The sequence below is a fragment of the Zonotrichia albicollis genome, chromosome 29, assembly GCF_047830755.1.
Source record: "Zonotrichia albicollis isolate bZonAlb1 chromosome 29, bZonAlb1.hap1, whole genome shotgun sequence".
NCBI classification, from domain to species: domain Eukaryota; kingdom Metazoa; phylum Chordata; class Aves; order Passeriformes; family Passerellidae; genus Zonotrichia; species Zonotrichia albicollis.
Window position 1 is genome coordinate 3,516,634 of NC_133847.1, and position 20,315 is coordinate 3,536,948.

The window sequence follows — 20,315 nt, forward strand, 5'->3', positions numbered from 1 at the left end:
GAGGAAGCGGCACAAAAGCGGGGTCGGGGTTACGGGAGGGAGGGGGCATCACCCCAAAATGGGGTCAGGGTTGGGCTGGAGGTGGGGCAGCACCCCAGAATGGGGTCAGGGTTAGCTCAGAGATGGGGCAGCACCCCAAAATGGGCTTCAGGTTACCACAGAGGCAGGGCAGCACCCCAAGATAGGGTCAGGGTTGGGCTGGAGGTGGGGCTGCACCCCAAGAGGAGATTGGGATTGCCATAGAGGCAGGGAAGCATCCCAAAATGGGGTCAGGATTAGCCCAGAGATGGGGCAGAGCCCCAAAATGGGGTCAGGATTACCATGGAGATTCAACAACTGCTCCTGGTGCCTTCAAGGGGTACAAATATCAGCCCCTAAGGCATTTAGGGCAGCCCCAAAGCCTGGGGGTTCCTGAGAGCCCCCTGCCAGCCACGGGATGTGCCCTCTGAGGGCACCCACAGGGTGCTGGCAGTGCCCTGCACCCTCCTGCTCACAGTTCAGCCAGGGAGATGCCAGCTCAAGGCCAGTGGCACTCACCCTCCTGCGTGGTGGCACACCAGGGCCACCAGAACCTCCCCAGCTGTGGGGTGGCACTGCCACACTCACCAGTGCCACAGCCCGAAATCCTGGTTGGGCAGGGGGCAGCACATTTCCCTTTAGCTCCTGCCCTGCAGCCATGAGACAACAGCACAGACTGCCTGGCCTTGTCCCCATCCTCATCCCCCTTCTTGTCACCATCAGCACCCCAAAAACTCCTCAGGGCCTCGGCTGAGCACTCACAAGGCCAGGCTGGTTTACCCACACATGGGGCAAGGGGTGGCCAGGCAGGGCTGGCAGAGAGTGATAGCATGCAAGGCACAAGAAGGGCATACCAGGGCACAGGCATGGCACACCTGGGCACACCAGAGCACTCCTGGGCACAGGCAGGGCACACCTGGGCACACCAGAGCACTCCTGGGCACAGGCAGGGCACACCTGGGCACACCGGGGCACTCCTGGACACACCAGGGCACAAGCAGGACACAGGCAGGGCACAGGCAGGACACACCAAGGCACAGATAGGGCACACCTGGGCACAGACAGGGCACAAGCAGCCCCAGCCTCCTGCCCTCCTGCCCACAAACGGCTTTGCTGTTGCTGAGCAGCGCCAGAGCTGCTGCCAGATCCCGCCCTGCCGCCACCAGCTGCTCCCCCCGATAGACAGACAGACGGACAGACAGACGGACGGATGCACTGGGTGCCGGGCAGGTGCTGCTCTGTGCCGCGGGTGCCACGGGGCACAGGGCGGGCTGTGCCCGGCAGTGCCAGCACAGCTGGTGCACCTTGTCCCCGGGCACAGGGCACGGGCACAGCCTGCACCGCAGGGCACCACAAAGGGCTTGGGGCATTTGGGGGAGGGTAGAGGGAGGAGTAGAGAGGGGAACCCACCCCCAGAGCAGCCCCTCCTCATCTTCAACACGTGGCGGAGCAGAAAAGGTGACAAAGGAGGCGCCATCCCCGGTCCCACCCTGCTCCATTCTCAAAGTCCCCGTTCACAACTGGGGTGCTCAGAGCCTGAGCTGCTGTCACAACACCCCCAAAACGGACCAGAGAGCAGCAGAACAAAGCCAGGCTGGTTTTGGGGTGTGCAGGGCTTGGCACAGACCCCAACCACATCACTCCGTGTGTCCCATCAAAGACAGTCACACCTTTTTTGGGGTGTCCCAGGACATCCCTGATGGAGGGGACCCTCCTCTCTGTCCCCATCTCCACCTCTCCCCCCTCATTCCCTGCAGCAGGCGGCTCCCAGGGCGGGTTTGGGGGGCTCTTACCTGCAGGGGTGCAGGGTTAGGAAGGGGCTGCAGGGGCTGCAGGGGCTGCAGGGGCTCAGCAGCGTCGGGCTCTGGCTGCTCGGAGACAGGCTGCAAGGCAAGAGGGGCCGGCGGGGGATCAGCGCTGATGGAGGGCGCTGGGGGTGACACCAGAGCGGAGGGGACAGGGCTGGGGACGGGGTCAGGCAGGGAAACTGAGGCAGGGCTCAGAGGGCAGAGGGGACACTGCGGGGGCTGAGGATGGGGATACAGCCGGTGCTCCGGCATGGCTGTCACCGGGGCTGGGGCTGCGGGAGGAAGGACCAGGACCAGCGGCTCGGGGTGGGAATGCACCGGGATAGGAGCGGAGCGGGATGGGGCAGGTGTAGGGACACGGAAGCAGCGGGATGGGATGGCCCCGGGTCCCGCCGCCCTCCCCCGGTGCCGGTGCCGGTGCCGGTACCAGCGAGCCCCGCCCCGGCTCCCACTCACTCCAAGGTCAGCGAGGGGATCTTCAGCCTGTCCCGACGCGACTTCATCCCGACACCGCCACCACCGCCCCGCTCCCGCTCCGCTCCCGCCGCCCCGGCGGCCCCCGCGCTGGGCGGCTCCTCCCGGGGCGGGCGGGCGGCACCGGCGGCACCGACGGGGATCCCTGCTCGGCCCGCCGGGCCCGGGCCCGCCCCCGCGGCACGGCACGGCACGGAACGGAACGGAACGGCGCGGCACGGCAGCCCCCGACCTCCGCGCACTCAACCCGGTCCAGCGGCGGCACCGATCCGGAGCGCTCCCGGGATGTGCCGCTGATGAGGCACGGCAATGCCTGCACAGCCCCGGTACGGCCCCGGTACAGCCCCGGTACAGCCCCGGCACAGCCCCGGTACAGCCCCGATGCTCCAACCGTGCCGGTATGGCTGCAGTGCATCCCCAACATCGCCCTGGTGCTCCTGCCGTGCATCCCCAGCACAAACACCCAGGGCAGCTCTGCAGCAGCTCCTATCACACCCCAGTGTACCCCAGTACGCCCCAGTATTGGTCAGAACACCCCAATACACCCCAGTGTACCCCAGTACACCCCAGGACTGCTCAGAGCACCCCGACACACCCCAGTACAGCCCAGTATGCCCCAGTACACTCCAGATCACTCCAGTACTGCTCAGAACACCCCAACACACCCCAGTACACCCCAGTACTGCTTAGAACCCCAACACACCTACAGCAGAGCACGAACACCCCAGTACATGCCAGGTAACCCCAGCATATCCCAGTACACCCCAGTACATCCCAGTACACCCCGAGATATGCACAATCAGCTCCCTCCAGTGTCATAGAACATGATGGTGCCACTCCAGATTTGGGGACGACAAGCCCTGGTGCCACTCACCAGCCCTCCCTGCAGCCCTCCCACAGCACGGTGGCAGCGCTGTGTCCCCAGGTGTGACCCTCCCGGTGACACCGCCCCTGCCCCGTGTGGCCCAGCCCGGGACTTACGCTCTTCCTCGGCGGGGCAGGCTCAGCTCCTTCTGCAACGAGACAAGCGCGAGGTGGGGTCAGAATGTGGCCCTGGGAGCCACCTGTCACCCCTGCCACTCCCACACACCTGGCAGCACCCGGGGTGCCACCTGCCAGCCCTGCCAGCCCCACTCACACACCTGGCAGCACCTGGGGTGCCACCTGCCAGCCCTGCCAGCCACCCCACACACCTGGCAGCACCCCCACTGCCACACAGTGTCACCACAGGAACCATCCCCACTCGCAGTGCCCAGGGTGAAGGTGACAAATCACCCCGGGCCAGCACAAGAGGACATCTCCCAGTGTCCCCAGGGCTGCTGGTCCTGCACGGTGCCTGTCCCTTCAGTGGGAGCCAGGATTAACCAGCAGCTGATCCCTGTGAGGACAGCATTAGGGATAGCACCGGGATGGCATCAGTGGTGGCAGTAGGGATGGCATTGGGGCAGCACTGGGGACAGCATTGCTGCTCAGCTCTTTGGGATTAAGATTTGGGAGTCCCTTCCCACCCCTCCCGCATGTGGGCACTCAGCCATGTCCCACAGCTCTGCCCAGGGTGAGGGTGCCAAATCACCCCAGGCCAGCACAAGAGGACATTTCCAGTGTCCCCAGGTCCCATGGCCAGGCCCAGGAGTGATGGCACGAGGGTGGTGCAGTGGGAGCAGCACCCATGGGCCCAGCTGGAGCAGCACCCATGGGCCCAGTGCTTCACCCCCTGTCCCCACCTCGCCCCCCCAGCCCGGGAGTAGGAAGCAGCCAGCAGCCCCTGGGTTATTTATTTTTCCAGCCTCTGGGAATATTTCTTGTGAGATCTGTTTGCTCACAGGTGGTGCAAAGGGCCAAAGGGCAGCTGGGGACAGGAACCCATGCCAGTGCCATCCTCCTGGTGTGCTGGGGACAGGAACCCATGCCAGTGCCATCCTCCTGGTGTGCTGGGCACCATCCTGCTCCAGCACTGTCCTCACCCCTGTGCCACCTGTCACCCCACAGAGCGTCACGGATTCTGCCAGCACACAACGTGGACAGGCTGATGTGTGCCCTGGCACACCCTGGCATGCAGGGATGTGTGGCAGCAGCAGGTGCTGGTGAATGCCCCATCATTGCCCTGCTCCTGTGGGCACCCCTGAGCAGCCCGGACCCATTTTTGGCACAGGCACGGAGCTCCCGGTGGGCTGGAGCTGCTGCCACCCCTGTGGGGGCCCCCAGCAGCACCCACCCACCCCCAAAGCCCGGGCTAGCCGTGCCCCATCCTGCTGCCCACGCCACGCAGCCCCTGTGGATGGAAATCCCGGGATTGGGGCGCGCTGCAACGCAGTGATGCAGCAGCATTGCCATGGCAACGGGTGACATCATGCCTGGGTGCACAGGGACGCGGCAGCCCCGGGGCCCACGGGTGCATGTCAGCCCTGGGGTGCCATGGGGCACCTCTGTGGGTGCAGGGATGGGGACAGGGACAGGGGGTGGGTGTCCCTGTGCACCCAGCACAGGCTGACCCAGGCCTGGGCAGGGTGAAGGGATTTGGGGTCTTTACAAGGAAGGGGAGCCCCCAGCAGCCTCAGCCAGCCCTGCTGTCACCCAGCCTGGTCCCCAGTCACCCCTGGAGCAGAGCAGGGGGCAGAGTGGGGGCACGCTGGGGTTTCACTGCTCAGATGGAACAGCGGGACAGGGGACTGTCCCCAGTGCTCACCCACAGCCATCTCTGGGTGCCAGAGCTCAGAGAAGCCCATATCCCTCACTGCCAGGGGCTCTCTGGCCACTCTGTGTCCCCAGGGACACCCAGAGCACCCCCCGGTGGCACTGAGGGCCCCTGTGGGGGAAATGTCACAGAGGCAGCACCCACAGGGTGCCCCACACACAGCACTGTGCCTGTCCCTTCCGTGGGAGCCAGGATTAACCAGCAGCTGATCCTTGTGAGGGCAACATCAGGGACAGCACCAGGATGGCATCAGGGATGGCATAGGGACAGTATCAGGGATGGCACTGGGGCAGCATTGGGGACAGCATTGGGGATGGCATTGAGGCAGCATCGAGGATGGCATTGGGATGGCATCAGGGATGGCATCAGGGACAGCATTTGGGATGGCATTGAGGCAGCATCGAGGATGGCATTGGGATGGCATCAGGGACAGCATTGGGGATGGCATTGGGGCAGCATCAGGGACAGCATTGCTGCTCAGCCCTTTGGGATTAAGCCCCTATGGGAGCCCCTTCCCACCCCTCCTGCCATGGGCATGTGGGCACTCAGCCGGGTCCCACGGCTCTGCCCTTCCCGGGACTGCCAGGAACGACACTCAGAGCCCCGAGTCCCGCAGCCCAGGGCCGTGGCTCCGTCCACGGCAGCCGCGGGGAGGCAGCTCCCGCACTCGGCTCCCTCTCCCCCAGCGGAGCGCAGCTGCCCGCGGAGCTGCCAGCTCGGATGAAGGCAGTGCCGTGCCATCCTCCAAGCGCGCCGACAGCTCCGCCCGGGCCCCCCGGATACTGCAGATGGGGATGGAGGCGTCAGGTCAGCCGGAAAATCCGGCTCAGCGCTCGGCTCTGCCAGGCGGGGGGTGCCCGGTCATCATCACCCTCCGAGCGTGGCAGCGAGCGCCGGGCATCCTGCGGGATGGGCAGGAGGGTGGGCAGGAGGGTGGGCGTCCCTCTGCCTGAGGGAATGCCAGGCAAGAGAGGGGCTCAGAGAGGGGCTGGCACAGCGGCTGGGCATCGGGAGGGAGCCCCCACACATTGGGTACCCTTCACCCACATCCCATGGCAGAGCCGGGGCTCAGACCCTGCCAGGCTCCTGTCCCTGTCCCACAGCGCTCACACGCAGCACCCACCTGTCACCCACAGCCCCCACGCAGAGCCCCCCACTCCTCTCACTCCTGCAGAGCGCCCAACTCCCACCGGCAGCACCCACCCCTGGCACACGCACAGCACCCACAGCACCCACCCCTGGCACACGCACAGCACCCCCCTCTCACCCGCAGCACCCACCTTTGCACACGCAGCTCAGATGGGGGCTTCACACTCACGCTGAGCACCCACAGCTCCCCTCCGGCACCCACCCACCCCCGAGCGCCCACCTCCCAACTTAGAGCGCCCACCCCTCGCAGAGCCGCATCCGGAACACCCCCGTGTCCCCCCCAGCACCCACTTCCAATCCCCAACACCCACCCCTCACCCACAGCACCCACCCCTCACTCACAGCACCCCCCGTGTCACCCGCAGCTCCCGCCCCCCGCGCCCCCGCAGCGCCCACCCCTCGCATTCCCGCGCCCCCAGCCCCGGTTCACCGGGGGCTCCCCGCGCTCGCTCCCGCCGCCCCCGCCCGCGCTGCCGGTGCCCGGTGCTCACCTGGAGGCCCCGGCGCCGCAGGATGCTGGGCTCGTCCATCCCGCCGCGCCGCCGCCGCCGCCGCCGCCGCCTCCCGCTGCGGCCGCTCCGCCCGGTGCGCCCGGTCCGCCCCGCCGGTGCGCCCGGGGCGCCGCCCAGCGGCAACGCCGCGTCACCGGACACGCATCAGCGCCGAGCGCGGGGCTCGCACGGCACGGCACGGCACGGCACGGGGCTGGCATGGCACGGCACGGCACGGCACGGCACGGGGCTGGCATGGCACGGCATGGCTCGGGGCTGACAAGGCATAGGGCTGGCATAGCAGGGACTGGCACGGCACGGCTCGGGGCTGGCATAGCATGGCATGGAGCTGGCACGGCACCGCTCGGGGCTGGCACAGCACTCAGCTGGCATGGCATGGCTCGGGACTGGCATGGCACGGGGCTGACATGGCACAGCTCGGGGTTAACATGGCATGGGGCTGGCGTGGCATGGGGTTGGCACAGCACGGCTCGGTGATGGCACAGCACTCGGCTGGCATAGTATGGCATGGGGCTGACACGGCATGGGGCTGGCACGACATAGAGTTGGCACGGGGCTGGCACAGCATGAGGCTGGCAGAGCACGGCTCAGGGCTGGCGTGGCATGGGGTTGGTGTGGCATAGGGCTGACATGGTACAGCATGGGGCTGGCACAGTACAGAGCTGGCATGGCATGGCATGGCATGGCATGGCACGGCACTGACACAAGATGGGGCTGGCACAACACAGAACAGGGCTAACATGGCATGGGGCTGGCACGGCATGGGGCCAGAGCAACACAGCATGAAGTGGCACAGCACAGCATGGAGCTGGCATGGTCTGGTCATGGCACAGCAGGGGCTGGCACGGCATGGCACAGGGCTGGCATGGCCTGGAGATGGCACAGCATGTCATGAGACCCACACTGCCCAGGGCTGGAATGACACAGCACAACATCAGACAGGAAGGCATGAGGCTGAAATGGCATGGGGCTGGCACAACATGAGGCTGGCATGGCACAGGCCTGGCACGGCATGGCAGGGTGTGGGGCTGACAGGACATGGTACATTCTGGATTTGGCACAGTCTGCCTGCCTCAGTACAGCCCAGTGTGGCACAGTGTGGCATGGCACGGCACAGTATAGCCCATCATGGTGTTGGCAGGGCTGGCACAGTCTGCCTGGCTCACCACATCCTGGCACTGCAGACTCTGCCACATCCTGGCACAGCCCAGCGCAACACGGGACAGCCCAGGCCTGGCACAGCCTTTTTTGCTTGACACAGACCAGCACAAGAGCTCTGGCACACGGATGATGGCCTGGAGCTGGCACAGTCTGCCTGGCATGGTACACCCCAGCATGGCACAGCCCAGGGCTGGCACAGCCGGGGTGGAGATCTTGATGTGGCCCAGCCCAGGTCAGGTTTTGTTGGCACAGAGTGTGTGGCCTGGGGCAGCACTGCATGGCACAGCATGGCACTGCATGGCACAGCATGGCACAGCATGGTCCAGCATGGCATAGCTTGGCATGGCACAGCATGGCACAGCCCAGTTGTGCTCTTGCACACACAGCAAAGCCCAGCACGGCCCAGTTTGCTGAATACCCCCACCCAGGACAGGGGGGCACACACACAGAGGGCACACGGAGGTGCCAGGGGACCCTGTGTGCCCCCATCCCAGGGCAGGACAGGAGAGCACACGGAGGTGCCAGGGGACCCTGTGTGCCCCATCCCAGGGCAGGACAGGGGGGCACACGGAGGTGCCAGGGGACCCTGTGTGCCCCATCCCAGGGCAGGACAGGGGGGCACACGGAGGTGCCAGGGGACCCTGTATGCCCCATCCCAGGGCAGGACAGGAGAGCACACGGAGGTGCCAGGGGACCTTGTGTGCCCCACCCCGGCCGTGCCCACGCTGTCCCAGCTCAGGGACACTCCGGCCCCGGGCAGGGCCGCACAAGGAGCCGCTTTCTGCGGGAACAAGGGCACTCTGTGCCCGGCCCTCGGTGCCACCCGGCCCCGCCGCCCGGGTCACCCGCCCGTCACACGGCCCCGCTGCCACCTCCCGCTCACTGCGGCTTTGTTCTCACGATGGGGACAAACACAACAAACACCCCAAAAATAAAAAACACAGAGAATCCCAACCTGGAGATTCACCCCATTACGGGCAGAGCACCATGTGAAAAATGCTTATTATATGATTGGCTTTTCGCAAATATTCAAATGAATATTATATGTGTTGTGTTAGAAAGTGATGCTGCATTAATTCTCTTAAGTAGTGCGGTAAATATAGTTTTAGGTTGTAAAAAATGTATTAAAAATGTATAAAATTTGTATAAAATGTATAACCTAATGTATAACCTATGATGTACAAAAATGTATAAAAAATGTATAAAATTTTTATAAAATGTAGAACCTATAATGTTTAAAAATGTATAAAAATGTTAAAAATTTGTATAAAATGTACAACCTAATGTATAACCTATAATGTATAAAAATTTGTATAAAATGTATAACCCATATTGCATAAAAAGTTTATAAAATGTATAACCTAAAAATTTTAGGTTATAAAAAATAGAAATTATGCTATGTAGGATACTTTTTTAAAGAAAGGACTCGCAGCGAGATAGCAGCCACAGGACACCTGAATCTTTCAGAGAAAAAGAATTTATTGCTCTCTTATCAGGAAAAAGGAACTTCTTCCTGCCTCGAAGGCGCTGTTGGGGTTCAGAGGAAGAAGTTGACACTGACCAGAGAGAATCCTGTGTTTGAATGGAATTTATGCATCATGTATGAGGTGTATGAATATGCAACAGGCTGTTGTTTTTAAGGGCCAATCCTTTGTTAACGGGTGCCCAGAAAAAGGTACCCGGACATCCATAACTCTTTGTTCTTATTGTCTCATATTGTCCTAATTCAAATTGTCCAAATTATTATTATTCCAATTGTATTACTATTTTTATAACCATTTTATCGCTATTAAACTTTTAAACTTTTAAAAACCAGCGATTGGCGTTTTTCACGGACAGAAACACTCTGCGTGCAAGAAAAGAAAATGAAAAACACAAAAAAACCCCAACCCAAAACCCCCAAGACTCATCTTTCGCTTACCTTGCGCTTCTGGCACGTGGTGCGGCCGGGACACGCCGGGCTGGCCCCATCCCGGCAGCCGTGCAGCCCAAAAAAGGGGGATATTTCGGTCGCTTTCTCTTTTGTTTTTGCTAAAAGTGGGGCATGCACTCACGTCTAGGGCGCTGCCCCGCCTGGGAACGGCGCGGACTCGGCAGAAGAGGAAACCCCAAGGGCGGGAAGCAGCGCTGAGCACCGGGGCTGTGGCACGGCCGAGGGTACGGGGGGATTGGGGAGCCGGGAAGGGCAGCGGAGCCCCGGAGCCGGTGTGGGGACAGCCCCGATCCGGTGTGGCACAGCCCCGATCCGGTGTGGCACAACCCGGAGCCGGTGTGGCACAGCCCCGATCCGGTGTGGCACAGCCCGGAGCCGGTGTGGCACAGCCCCGGTCCGGCGTGGCACAGCCCCGGTGTGGCACAGCCTGGAGCCGGTGTGGCACAGCTCCGGTGTGGCACAGCCCGGACCCGGTGTGGCACAGCCCGGACCCGGTGTGGCACAGCCTGGATCCGGTGTGGCACAGCCCTGGTGTGGCACAGCCTGGACCCGGTGTGGCACAGCCCCGGTGTGGCACAGTCTCGATCCGGTGTGGCACAGCCCCGGTGTCGCACAGCCTGGATCCGGTGCGGCACAGCCCGGAGCCGGTGTGGCACAGCCTGGATCCGGTGTGGCACAGCCCCGGAGCCGGTGTGGCACAGTCCCGGTGTGGCACAGCCCCGGTGTGGCACAGCCCCGGTGTGGCACAGCCCCAGTCCGGTGTGGGACAGTCCGGAGCCGGTGTGGCACAGTCCCGGTGTGGCACAGCCTGGATCCGGTGTGGCACAGTCCCGGTGTGGCACAGCCCTGCTCGGTGGGCGATGCTGAGCTGGCTGCTGGCGGCGCTGGTGCAGGGTAAGTGCTCCTGCGGTGTTGGGAGATGAGAGATAACTTCAGAAGACTTTCAATGAATGATTCGGGGGCGATAAAGACCTGGGGAGCTCCCAGAGAGAGAGAGATGGAGATATTCACCCAAAACCACAGAGATGGAGTAAAGATGGTGAATCCCCAATGGGGCGAGCGGCACCGACCAGGGCCCCATCACCGGGGAGGGGGAACACGGGGGGCTTGGGGTAAAAATCGCTCTAATTCTGCTCTGAATCCCCATTTGAGCAACACGGCAAGCAACAACACAGGAACATGGGGGGTTTGGGGTGAGAATCGCGGGTGTCGCTGCTTTAATTCCCAATTTGAGCACCACGGTAACACAGCGGGTTTGGGGTGAGAATATCTGGTGTTGCTGCTTTAATTCCCAATTTGAGCACCACGGGAACACGGGGGGCTCGGGGTGAGAATCGTGGGTGCTGCTGCTTTAATTCCCAATTTGAGCAACATGGGCAAAGCCACACCGCTGCTCCCCTCCATGCATGGATGGAGTTGGGATGCAGGAGCCTCCAGGCACTGCCCTGCCCCGCAGGCACCCTGGCAGCCCACGACGTCTCCTGCTGGAAGAAATGCAACACCTTCAAGCCTTTCCACTGCTCCTGGCCGCCCCTCGGCCCCGCCGGCAGCACCTCCTACATCCTGAACCTCTGGTGAGTGAGCGGCGGGCAGGGGGAGCGCATGGGGGGAGCCCCGGGTGCCACCCTGTGCCCACCCTGTGCCCGCTCCCTCCCCAGCTTTGAGAAGCAGGGCCAGTGCAGGCGATTTGAGGCGGGCACGGCCACCAGCTACATCCTCTCGAGGAGCCAGGTGTACATCTTTGATAACACCACGGCCTGGGTGGAGGCACGATGGGGGAACCAGGTCCGCAGGACCCCCAACCACACTCTGCACCTCAACGGGGCTGGTGAGTGCCCCAGGGGCAGGGCTGGCAGCCAGTGCTGGCACTGAAAACTGCCAAAACCACCCAAAACCGCCTCATCTTTCCAGTCAAACTGGATCCACTCACTGGGATGTCCTTCTCCGAGAGCGGTGGCCAGCTGAGGGTGAGGGTGCCACAGCCACAGTGTGACAGCCTGAAGCAGCCACCACAGCACGAGGCTCGCTTCTGGAGGGTGGGAGACAGCGGCTGGACACAGGTAAAATGCTGTTTGCTGGGGCTGGCAGTGGCTGACAGCACAGCCAGGAGCATCACGGCAGCACGGGGAGCGTGGGGGCTCAGTGATGTCACTGTGCCCCCCCAAACCCAGCTGTGTCCCATCTATTTCCCTGGGTTTCAGCTCTGCCTGGCCATGGGATCCTGCTGCTGCCCATAACAGGATTCTCAGGGATTACACAGGCAAAACCCCAGATTATAGTAATGACGACAATGGATCAAATCCAGATGCTTGTCCCCATGAAGCTGTCACAGCTGGGACCCCTCATCCCTCTCAGCTGCTGCCAGGAGGGTCCCAGGGTTGAGGAGACCCTGTCCCCTGCACTGTTTGGCTCTCCCAGCCCCTGGGGTGCTTGGGGATCACAGGGCAGCACTGATGCCCCAGTAAAGTACTGGTTTTACTGGGAGGGTGTCCCCATGCCTGGTTCTCTCTGCAGGTGACATGTGAGACAGTGCTGGTGACAACTAAAGAAAACTCAGGTTGGTTTATCCTGCTGGGGACAAGCATCCCCTGGGGGTGTTACCAGCAGCCTGTGAAGGCCAAAATTTGGGGAAAGGAGGGTTCAGCTGACCCTGCCACCCCTCTCCAGTGACCTGTGCCCTGGGGGTCAATGGCACCTTCGTGGTCCAGCTCCGGCACAAGCCTCCCCACTGGAGCAGCTCCTGGAGCGACTGGAGCAGCAACATCTCTGAGGGTGAGGAGGGGGAGAGGAGCCTGGTGGGATCTCAACAGCTCCCAGAAATGCTGGTGGCTCAGTCAGGCCTGCTCCTCCTGCAGCAATCCTGAGGAGGCCGGTGCTGAGCCATCAGCTGGGCAAGCTGGGCACAGACGGGCAGCGGGCGCTGAGGCTGAGCTGGCAGGTACAGCAGCATCTCTGGGGGCTCTTCTGGGTGTCCCCCACCATTTCACCCCCTGAGTCCCCCCCTTTTCCTCCCCAGCCAGTCCTCATGGAGCACAAGGACGTCACCTACAAGCTGGACATCACCATGGTGGGGTGTGGCTGTGCAGAGTCCATTGAGGAGGGCTCGGTGAAGCTGGGCAGGGAGGTGACAGAGCACAACCTCACCCTCTCCGGGGCCGAGTACCAGATCCTGCTGAGCGCCAACAACGCCGCGGGGCACGGGCCAGCACGGCAGCTCCGTGTGCCGGCAGGGCAGAGCGCAGGTACAGCGATGCTGAGCTCCCCCGGCTGCCCTCAGGGTGCTGTTTATTCTTAACTGAAATAAACAGGGCAGGAGGCTTTTGCTCCTTTTTAATGCCTCTATTAGAAGTGATCAGCTTTAGGTTGGGAGGCTCAATGGGTCCACATCTTGTCCATTATCGCTCCCAGAAGCAGTTCGGAGGAGAAATGTGCAGCTTTGTCCACTAAAGAGCAGAGCTGGGGGTCACATCCTCACAAGAACAGTGGGGATCAACCCCATGTTAAAACTTTTTAGTTTTGTAGTCTCGGCGTCTTGGTTCCAGCTGAGGTCTTTGCTCAGGATGAGGGGCAACAAAGGGTCTCAGCATCTCTGCAGGCTCGGTGCTTTGTTCCTCACTTCCAGACATCACTCTGATCTCTTAATTCTGTGTTGGCTCATTGTTTTTGGGGTATTTTCGGTAAGTTTGGTGCGGTGGCTTCCCATGGCATGCTGGTCTAGAGGTTATTTTGCATTCTCTCTGATCCCCCCTCCATATCCCCTTCTCTCACTGTTTGGAGAGAAAGGCCGTCAACTTAGCTTTAGGCAGGGTTATACTGAAACAAAAGGAGCAATTAATGAAAATGACCGGTGATTACAAAAATAAACAGGTAGAACTCCACCTTGGCAGTAACTGGTTTAACTGGTTCACTCTGCAACCTTTAAAAAAAAAAAATTGGCAGATTTTTTACTTATAACACCGACTACCCCGAATATCCCCCGTTTCATCCCAGATTGTTGTATTGCACTAAATAACGGGGCTCTCATCACCAGATCTCAGCTTCAAGGAGATCAGCGTGGCCGGCAGCACCGTGACCGCGCACTGGGAAGCGCCGATGCCCGGCGAGGCTTTCTGCTTCGAGCAGCAGACCCTGCCAGAGCCCCCGGAACAGGGAGTCTGCATCCCGCAGGAATTCCCTGCCAACAGCACCCACGCGCAGGAAGGCAAGGGAGCGCCCCAAGACCCCGCTGTCCCCTCCATTTGGGGTCAGAGGGTCTAAGGAGCATCCCTGGTTCCTCCAGGAGTGCTGGGAGAGCAGGGATGTCACCGCCTGGCTGTGCACGGCTGGGACACGGAGAGGGGCTGGGCCACCTTCGCTTTGTGGCATCACTACAGCGGCAATGGTGAGCGTGGAGAATGGGGCATCAGGGCATGGGGCACCAAAACATGGGGCATCCGGACATGGATCATCCCAGCACAGAGCTTCCAAACACGGAGCATCCGAGCATGGAGCATCCGCACCTGGCTGCGCTCCAGAAGGGGCGCTCCCAAAATAATCCCCACTATTAAACCACCCTCAAAAATGTTTTTTTCTGCCCGCAGATTCGCTGGATGTGCCCTTCAACATCAGCACGGGGGAGAGGGAGGCCGTGCTCTGCTGGGAGCCGTCCCCACGGGCTGCCTGCCCCGGCGCCCTGGCCAAGTACCTCGTGTGCCATGTGGCTGAAGGGGACAATGTGACCTGTGAGTGGCACCCTGAGATCCCCCGGGGCAGGAGGAGGTGCCAGACTGCCCCACATTGGGTTTTGTTTGCCCAGACAGTGAAGTGGAGGCCACGGCATCGAACTACACCCTCCAAAACCTCCAGCCTGGCACAGGCTACAGGGTGGGGGTTTGGGAGGTGACAGAGGACAGCGAGAGTGCCTGCAGGGCTTGGTGGCCCTTCCAGACCAGGGTGCTGGGTAATGGCTGAGACCTCATCCCCTCCCCTCACCCCAAAACGTCTCCTGTGTCCCTGTGGGGGCAGGAATGCCACCACCCAGCCATCCCCACCCTCAGGTCCCCAGGGAGCACCGTGGAGAGGCAACCTGAGCTACCTGGGCATCTGGCTTGGTGTTCCCGCTGCAGCTGCCATCTACCACCTGAGCAAAAGGAGGTGACAGGATCCCCTTGTCCCCAAAGCCACCCCCAGCATCACCCACCCCCTCACCAACCGCTCCCTCCCCAGGGCTCGCCGCCTCCTCTTCCCACCCCTTCCCAAGCCCGTGGGCACCAAAGCCACGCAGTTCTCGGCCGAACAGGTGAGATGGGCCAGGTGAGGTGGGAGATGCAGGAAGGGGCAGATCCCACACCCCCAAACACCCATGCACAGCCCTGGCACGGGATGTCCCACCCCACACCCACCCAACCCTCAGGGCCAGCCCCGGACCGGCCTCCTGGAGCCCTCGGAGAGGTTCAGCCCAGCCGAGCTGCTGCTGATGGAGCAGAATCCCAGCGAGGAGAGGACTGACACGGGCAGCCAGAGCGCAGTGCCACCCCCTGATGTGTCACAGCCCGGCCCCGCGGTGGAAAAGCCGGTGACAGTGGTGATGTCCCCTCTGGGCTGCGGGGAGGAGCTGCCCTTTGCCTACCGCAGGCAGGAGATGCTGAGCCCGGTGGGATCTGCCCCCTCCAGCAGCAACGGCAGCACTGGGCACCCACCTGGAGAGGAGGAGGAGGAGGAAGAAGAGGGAAGGCAGGAGCTGCATCAGCCGCTGGTCCCCATTGCCCTGCTCATCTCCGACAAGCCCATCATCATCAGGTGTTGAAGATTGCATGGCAAGATGTTTTCCATTACCATCTGTATGGCAGATTATCTTTGTCAAGTGGGCAGTTTGCCTTTGAGTAACTACAATCACTCCTCCCTCGGGAGAGGACATTGCTTTTAACAGCTATGGAATGTCACTGCATGGCTGATAAGAACTACAGCATCCCATTGGGAGATGTGAGCCCAGAGGGAGGAGCCAAGCATTCCTGCCTGGATATAATCTGGAGATTCTGGAACACCAACACGGCTTCTGCACTGGATTCCCCAGAGGAACAGCAGCTGCCTCTGCCACTGGATCCTCAGAGGAAGAGACTGCACCTTCCTACAGGATCCTGCTCCAGCAGAACCACCCCTGACACTGCAGGAGGGCTGAGCCACAATTCCAATGGGACTGCTGCCAACAGCCTGACCCACAGGGTGTCAGGTTGTGTTCTGACTCTGTCAGTGTTGTTCTAGTGTACTGCATTGTTTATTTAATCCTTTTATTTTTTTTTCCTTTCCCTATTAAAGAACTGTTATTTCCTGCTCCCATATTTTTGCCTGAGAGCCCCTTAAGTTAAAATTTACAGCAATTCAGAGGGGTGGGGAGGGTTTACATTCTCCATTTCAGGGGAGGCTCCTGCCTTCCTTAGCAGACTCCTGTCTTTCCAAACCAAGACATCAGGGATGAGGAAGGATGGGATCCCAGGCCAGAGGAGGTGCCACAGCCATTGGGAGGCTGGAGAGGCGGGGACAGGCACGGAGTGATCCCTGCAGTGCTGAGTGTCTGTGTGGGACACTGAGGGTGGCACCAGCACTTCCAGAGGGGTTTTTGGTTTCCAGGGCACAGAAGGTGACACCTCTGGATGCAGCGTTGCACCAGGACTGGTTTTTGCCTCGCAATTTCCAGTGTCAATCTTTCAGTGGTGATAAAACCTGAGCAAAGGTTTGGCTGCAGAGTTTGGCCAGGACCGAGGGTATTCCCTGCCAGAATTGGGAGGAGAGGCAGAACTTCATTCCAGGTGGCTGCTGCCTCTGAAACCAGCATCTTGGTGGGGATGCAAAAAAACCCAGCACTAAACATCAGCTACCAAAAAAACCAAAAAAAAAAAAAAAAAAAAAAAGCAAAAAAATAACTGGAAAAAAAAACAGAAAAAAAAATTAAATACAAACATTAAAAAATTAAAATAACTGCACCAAACAGCAGGACTGAGATGGTTTTTTCTCGCCTGAGCCCCGCAGATTACAGCAAGGATTTAGAGCCGGGGTTCAATGCACGGGGCTGGGGAGGACAAGCCAGGCAGCCAGGATGGGGGTGATCCCCCCAGCCCCTTCCCGTGGGGCCACGCCGCCGCCCGGGGCCTTATCTGGGACAGAAAGGAGATGAAAAGCCATCTGTGGTTTGCTGTGCCTGGCGCGGCGATGTTTACTTGCTGACAGAGCAAAAGAAAAGAAATGTTCAAAACCCAAGAGCGCCGTGGCTTTGGTCACACGGGGAACTCCAGGCTCACAGTGTGGGGTGTGTATGTGAGGCACCGACACGCGGCCTCCTCGCTGCTGCTCGTGGCTCCACTCGTGCTTTTTGCAGAGTGTTTCGCTCAAACTGCGCTGGCAGAGCGGCGCCCGCGGGCGGAAACCGCGGCGGGGCCCGGTGGAGACGGAGCCCGGGGCGGCTCCTGCAGCCAGACCTGCCCGGGGATGGGGGCTCGGCTGTGGGGACACTCCCAGAGCTCCAGGGATGCGGGGCTGCCATGAGCTCCCGTGGCTGGGGTCTCATCTAGATTGTCACAGATATCTTTCCATTAAAACCCTTCTTTAAGATTTTTTTCCTTCTGAGAAGATGAGAAGACTCAGAAACAAAATGTAAACAATGGTTATCTGCTGCTGTGGAATGCAACAGGTGCATCTGTGATTGGTCTCGTGTAGATGTTTAGAATTAATGACCAGTCATGGAAAAGCTGGTGCTCTTTCTCTCTGTCTGAGACACAGACCTCTGTTTTCATTCTTTCCTTTCTATTCTTAGCTTAGCTAGCCTTCTGAGATGAAACTTTTCCTTCTATTCATTTTAGTATAGTTTTAATGTAATGTATATCATAAAATAATAAATCAAGCCTTCTGAACTAGAGTCAACATTCTCGTCTCTTTCCTCACCTGAAAACCCCTGTGAACACCGTCACACCAGATGGGACCCTGTCAGAACTCAGTGAGTCCCTCTGGGTGTCCAGAATTGCTGAGAACCCCACCAGGGGGCTCAGAGACCCTGGCACACAGCCCAGAACACCTGGGGATTTGATTGTGACCCCTGGGACAAGTTACCAGCTTTGTACGACGACATGAAAGTCACAGAAGTTTAAATAATGTAATAATAAAATTATCACAGGGTGAAAAGGTAGATTTTAGGCTTTTTGGAATGGGGGTTTTGGGGACAAGATGAAGGAACTTGGGTGTGTCCAGCCTTTCTTCTTCTTCTTCTTCTTGGTCTCCATTTTCTGCAGTGATGTTGGCACTTTGGGACTGGTTTAGAGTAGAAGTGCACTGTCTAACATAGGTGATGGGTATTGGGAATTAAGTGTAAATATATTATATGTAGTTTGTAGTATAAAAGGACAACACAGAGAGTGCCTGTGGCTGCCCTGCTGAGCAGATCTCGGCTGGGCAGAAAGAAATTTTTATAGATAAGAATTAATAAACAACCTCAAGACCAGAAACTGAAGAGTTCTGACTCATCCTTTAGATGCGCGGGCTGAAACAGAGAAATCCTGCACATCTTGGGGCAGCAATTAACAACTAAGCTCATGAGAGGACCCCATGATCGTGCCACCAGTGCAGTGCCACCAGCGCAGTGCCACCAGGGCTGTGTCATCAGGGCCATGTCACCAGGGCAGTGCCATCAGTGCGGTGCCACCAGTACAGTGCCACCAGGACAGTGCCACCATCAGTGTGCTACCAGTGCAGTCACTGCACCACCAGGGCCATGTCACAGTGAGGTGCCACCAGTGCAGTGTCACCATCACCATGCCACCATCACCGTGTCACCAATGCAGTGCCACCAGGCAGTGTCACCATCACCGTGCCACCAGTGCCGTGCCATCAGTGCAGTGTCACCAGTGCAGTGTCACCCGTGCCGTGTCACCGCTGCCCGGCTCAGCTGCCGGTGGAGCCACGAGGTGGCACCAGCCCCACGTCCCCAGGGCGATTCCCAACCTCTCGGCAGAACAAATCCACCGCTCCCTCCCTGCCTGTGTGGCAGAGGCTGTGCCAGCCCCCCGTGCCTCTCCAGCCCCCCAAATCCCTGGGGATGGGCTGGAGGGGGCAGCTCTGGCATCCTGCCAGGCAGAAACCCAGCACAGAGATCAGATTGAGGGATTTTGTTGGGATTTGGGCCATGCCAGGCTCTCTTCAGAGCACACCAGGCTCATGTGGAGGAAGTATCTGGTTACAGACAGGGAGGCACGCTCGGGTTTCAGCCCCAGCCCCTGTTTACAGCGGGTTTTGGGGGTCAGAGCGAAGAGGAGAAGCGCTGAGGGTCACCGGCAGCTCAGCACGCTCGGGTGGCAGCAGTAAACACACGGCCAGGCTCGGTGCCAGCCGTGCCAGTTAATCATTGCAGCCACGGAACGAGGTCACAGCAGGACAGCCAGGCATCAAAAACACCCAGGGCAGGGAGGGGACACAAAACCCCCCTCATGGGGTCCCATCCCATCCGTGGTGCCACTCACATCCCCTCTGACCCTTCAGGGATGGCCCTGTCCCTGTCCCCACCAATGGCTCTGTCCCCACCGGTGTCCCTGTGCCATTTTCCCCCACAAGTGTCCCAAGCTGGGCAGTGCTCTGCCACGTGGAGCCACGGACGTGCCAGGGAAAGCTAATCAAGCCAGGCTTGCCAATTAGTGCTAGAAAGCAGCTCAGGACTTGCTAATTAGTTTAAATTTCACAGCACTGGTTCCCAAATGAGTCCCCAGGCGCCACACTGAGCTTGGTGACCCAAGGCCAGCTTTGGCAGGCAGGATGTGGCTTTGCCAGCTCCTCTACCCCAGCACAGCACCCAGCCGTGCCACAGGGCATTGGGTAGGCCTGGCAGGAGCCACTGCCACCCACAGCTCATTACACCCAGCAGGGGACTCATTACACCAACAGGGGACAGCTCTGGGACAAGCAGCCAAAATCCATCCCAGCAGGGAAAACAAAGCTCAGCCCGGTGCCATGAGGATGCATCCACCCCAAAATCACTCCATGGGGTCCCCTGTTCACACCCAGCAGTGCCCTCACACCACTGGTGACAATTATCCCTGTCCTAAAAGGAAAAACCCTTTTCTCCCTGTTCTCACAGGGTCCCTGTGCTGTGTTCCCAAAAGGAAATGGCACCAGGGACATGTGCACATGGACTGACCTCTGGCTCCACTTGCTCCTGTGGAGTGGAAAACTCAGCCCTGCATCCCAAGGAGCAGCTGGGGAAGGAGCTGCAGGGAGGTTGGGCAGCCTGGGGATTTGCTCTTGGCTCCCAGATTTTATAGAATCACAGGATCATTAAGGCTGGAAAAGCCCTCTGAGATCATCGAGTCCAGCTACTGATCCACCACTCACCCATGTCCCCAAGTGCCACAGCCACACAGCTTTTCAATCCCTCCAGGGCTGGTCACTCCACCACTGCCCAGGGCAGCCTGTGCCAGGGCTTGGCAACCATTTCCATGAAGAAATTTCTCCTAATTTCTTCCCTGGTGTGACTTGAAGCCATTTCCTCTTGATTTTGGGGGTGTGATCTCAGAGATGGAGCATGAAATAACCACAGGGGTTTGCTGAGG

General features: G+C 60.0%; 2 protein-coding genes across 6 annotated transcripts in view; one reads left to right on the forward strand and one right to left on the reverse strand.

Annotated features, from left to right (window-relative positions):
* MAST3 (microtubule associated serine/threonine kinase 3) overlaps window positions 1–6,787 on the reverse strand; it is a 31,257-nt gene extending 24,470 nt beyond the window's left edge. For 2 of the 5 annotated variants that reach the window (XM_074528916.1, XM_074528915.1), the window contains exons 1-3: window positions 6,636–6,787; window positions 3,282–3,313; window positions 1,812–1,901 (exon numbers count right to left, since the gene is read on the reverse strand). In XM_074528916.1, the coding sequence (XP_074385017.1) occupies window positions 1,812–1,901; window positions 3,282–3,313; window positions 6,636–6,674 (161 nt within the window). In that variant the 5' untranslated portion in view covers window positions 6,675–6,787. Of the gene's footprint in view, window positions 1–1,811; window positions 1,902–2,282; window positions 2,426–3,281; window positions 3,314–6,635 lie in introns of those variants that run through there. The other 3 variants (XM_074528918.1, XM_074528920.1, XM_074528917.1) reach the window with 3 other exon arrangements.
* Window positions 6,788–10,537: 3,750 nt separating this feature from the next.
* On the forward strand, window positions 10,538–16,195 carry IL12RB1 (interleukin 12 receptor subunit beta 1). Its single transcript, XM_074528797.1, has 15 exons — window positions 10,538–10,644; window positions 11,207–11,324; window positions 11,409–11,578; window positions 11,662–11,810; window positions 12,265–12,307; window positions 12,418–12,522; window positions 12,606–12,688; window positions 12,767–12,992; window positions 13,781–13,951; window positions 14,030–14,131; window positions 14,331–14,471; window positions 14,546–14,689; window positions 14,787–14,883; window positions 14,956–15,028; window positions 15,143–16,195. The coding sequence occupies exons 1-15, from the start codon at window positions 10,611–10,613 to the stop codon at window positions 15,533–15,535; spliced, it is 2,049 nt and encodes a 682-aa protein (XP_074384898.1). The 5' UTR covers window positions 10,538–10,610; the 3' UTR covers window positions 15,536–16,195.
* Window positions 16,196–20,315: the final 4,120 nt, after the last annotated feature.

Coding starts and splice junctions, on each gene's coding strand:
- IL12RB1 (XM_074528797.1), top strand. CDS start 10,611: ATGCTGAGCTGGCTGCTGGCGGCGCTGGTGCAGG. Junction 12,993..13,780: donor GCCGGCAGGGCAGAGCGCAG/GTACAGCGATGC, acceptor TCTCATCACCAG/ATCTCAGCTTCAAGGAGATC. Junction 13,952..14,029: donor CAGCACCCACGCGCAGGAAG/GCAAGGGAGCGC, acceptor TGGTTCCTCCAG/GAGTGCTGGGAGAGCAGGGA.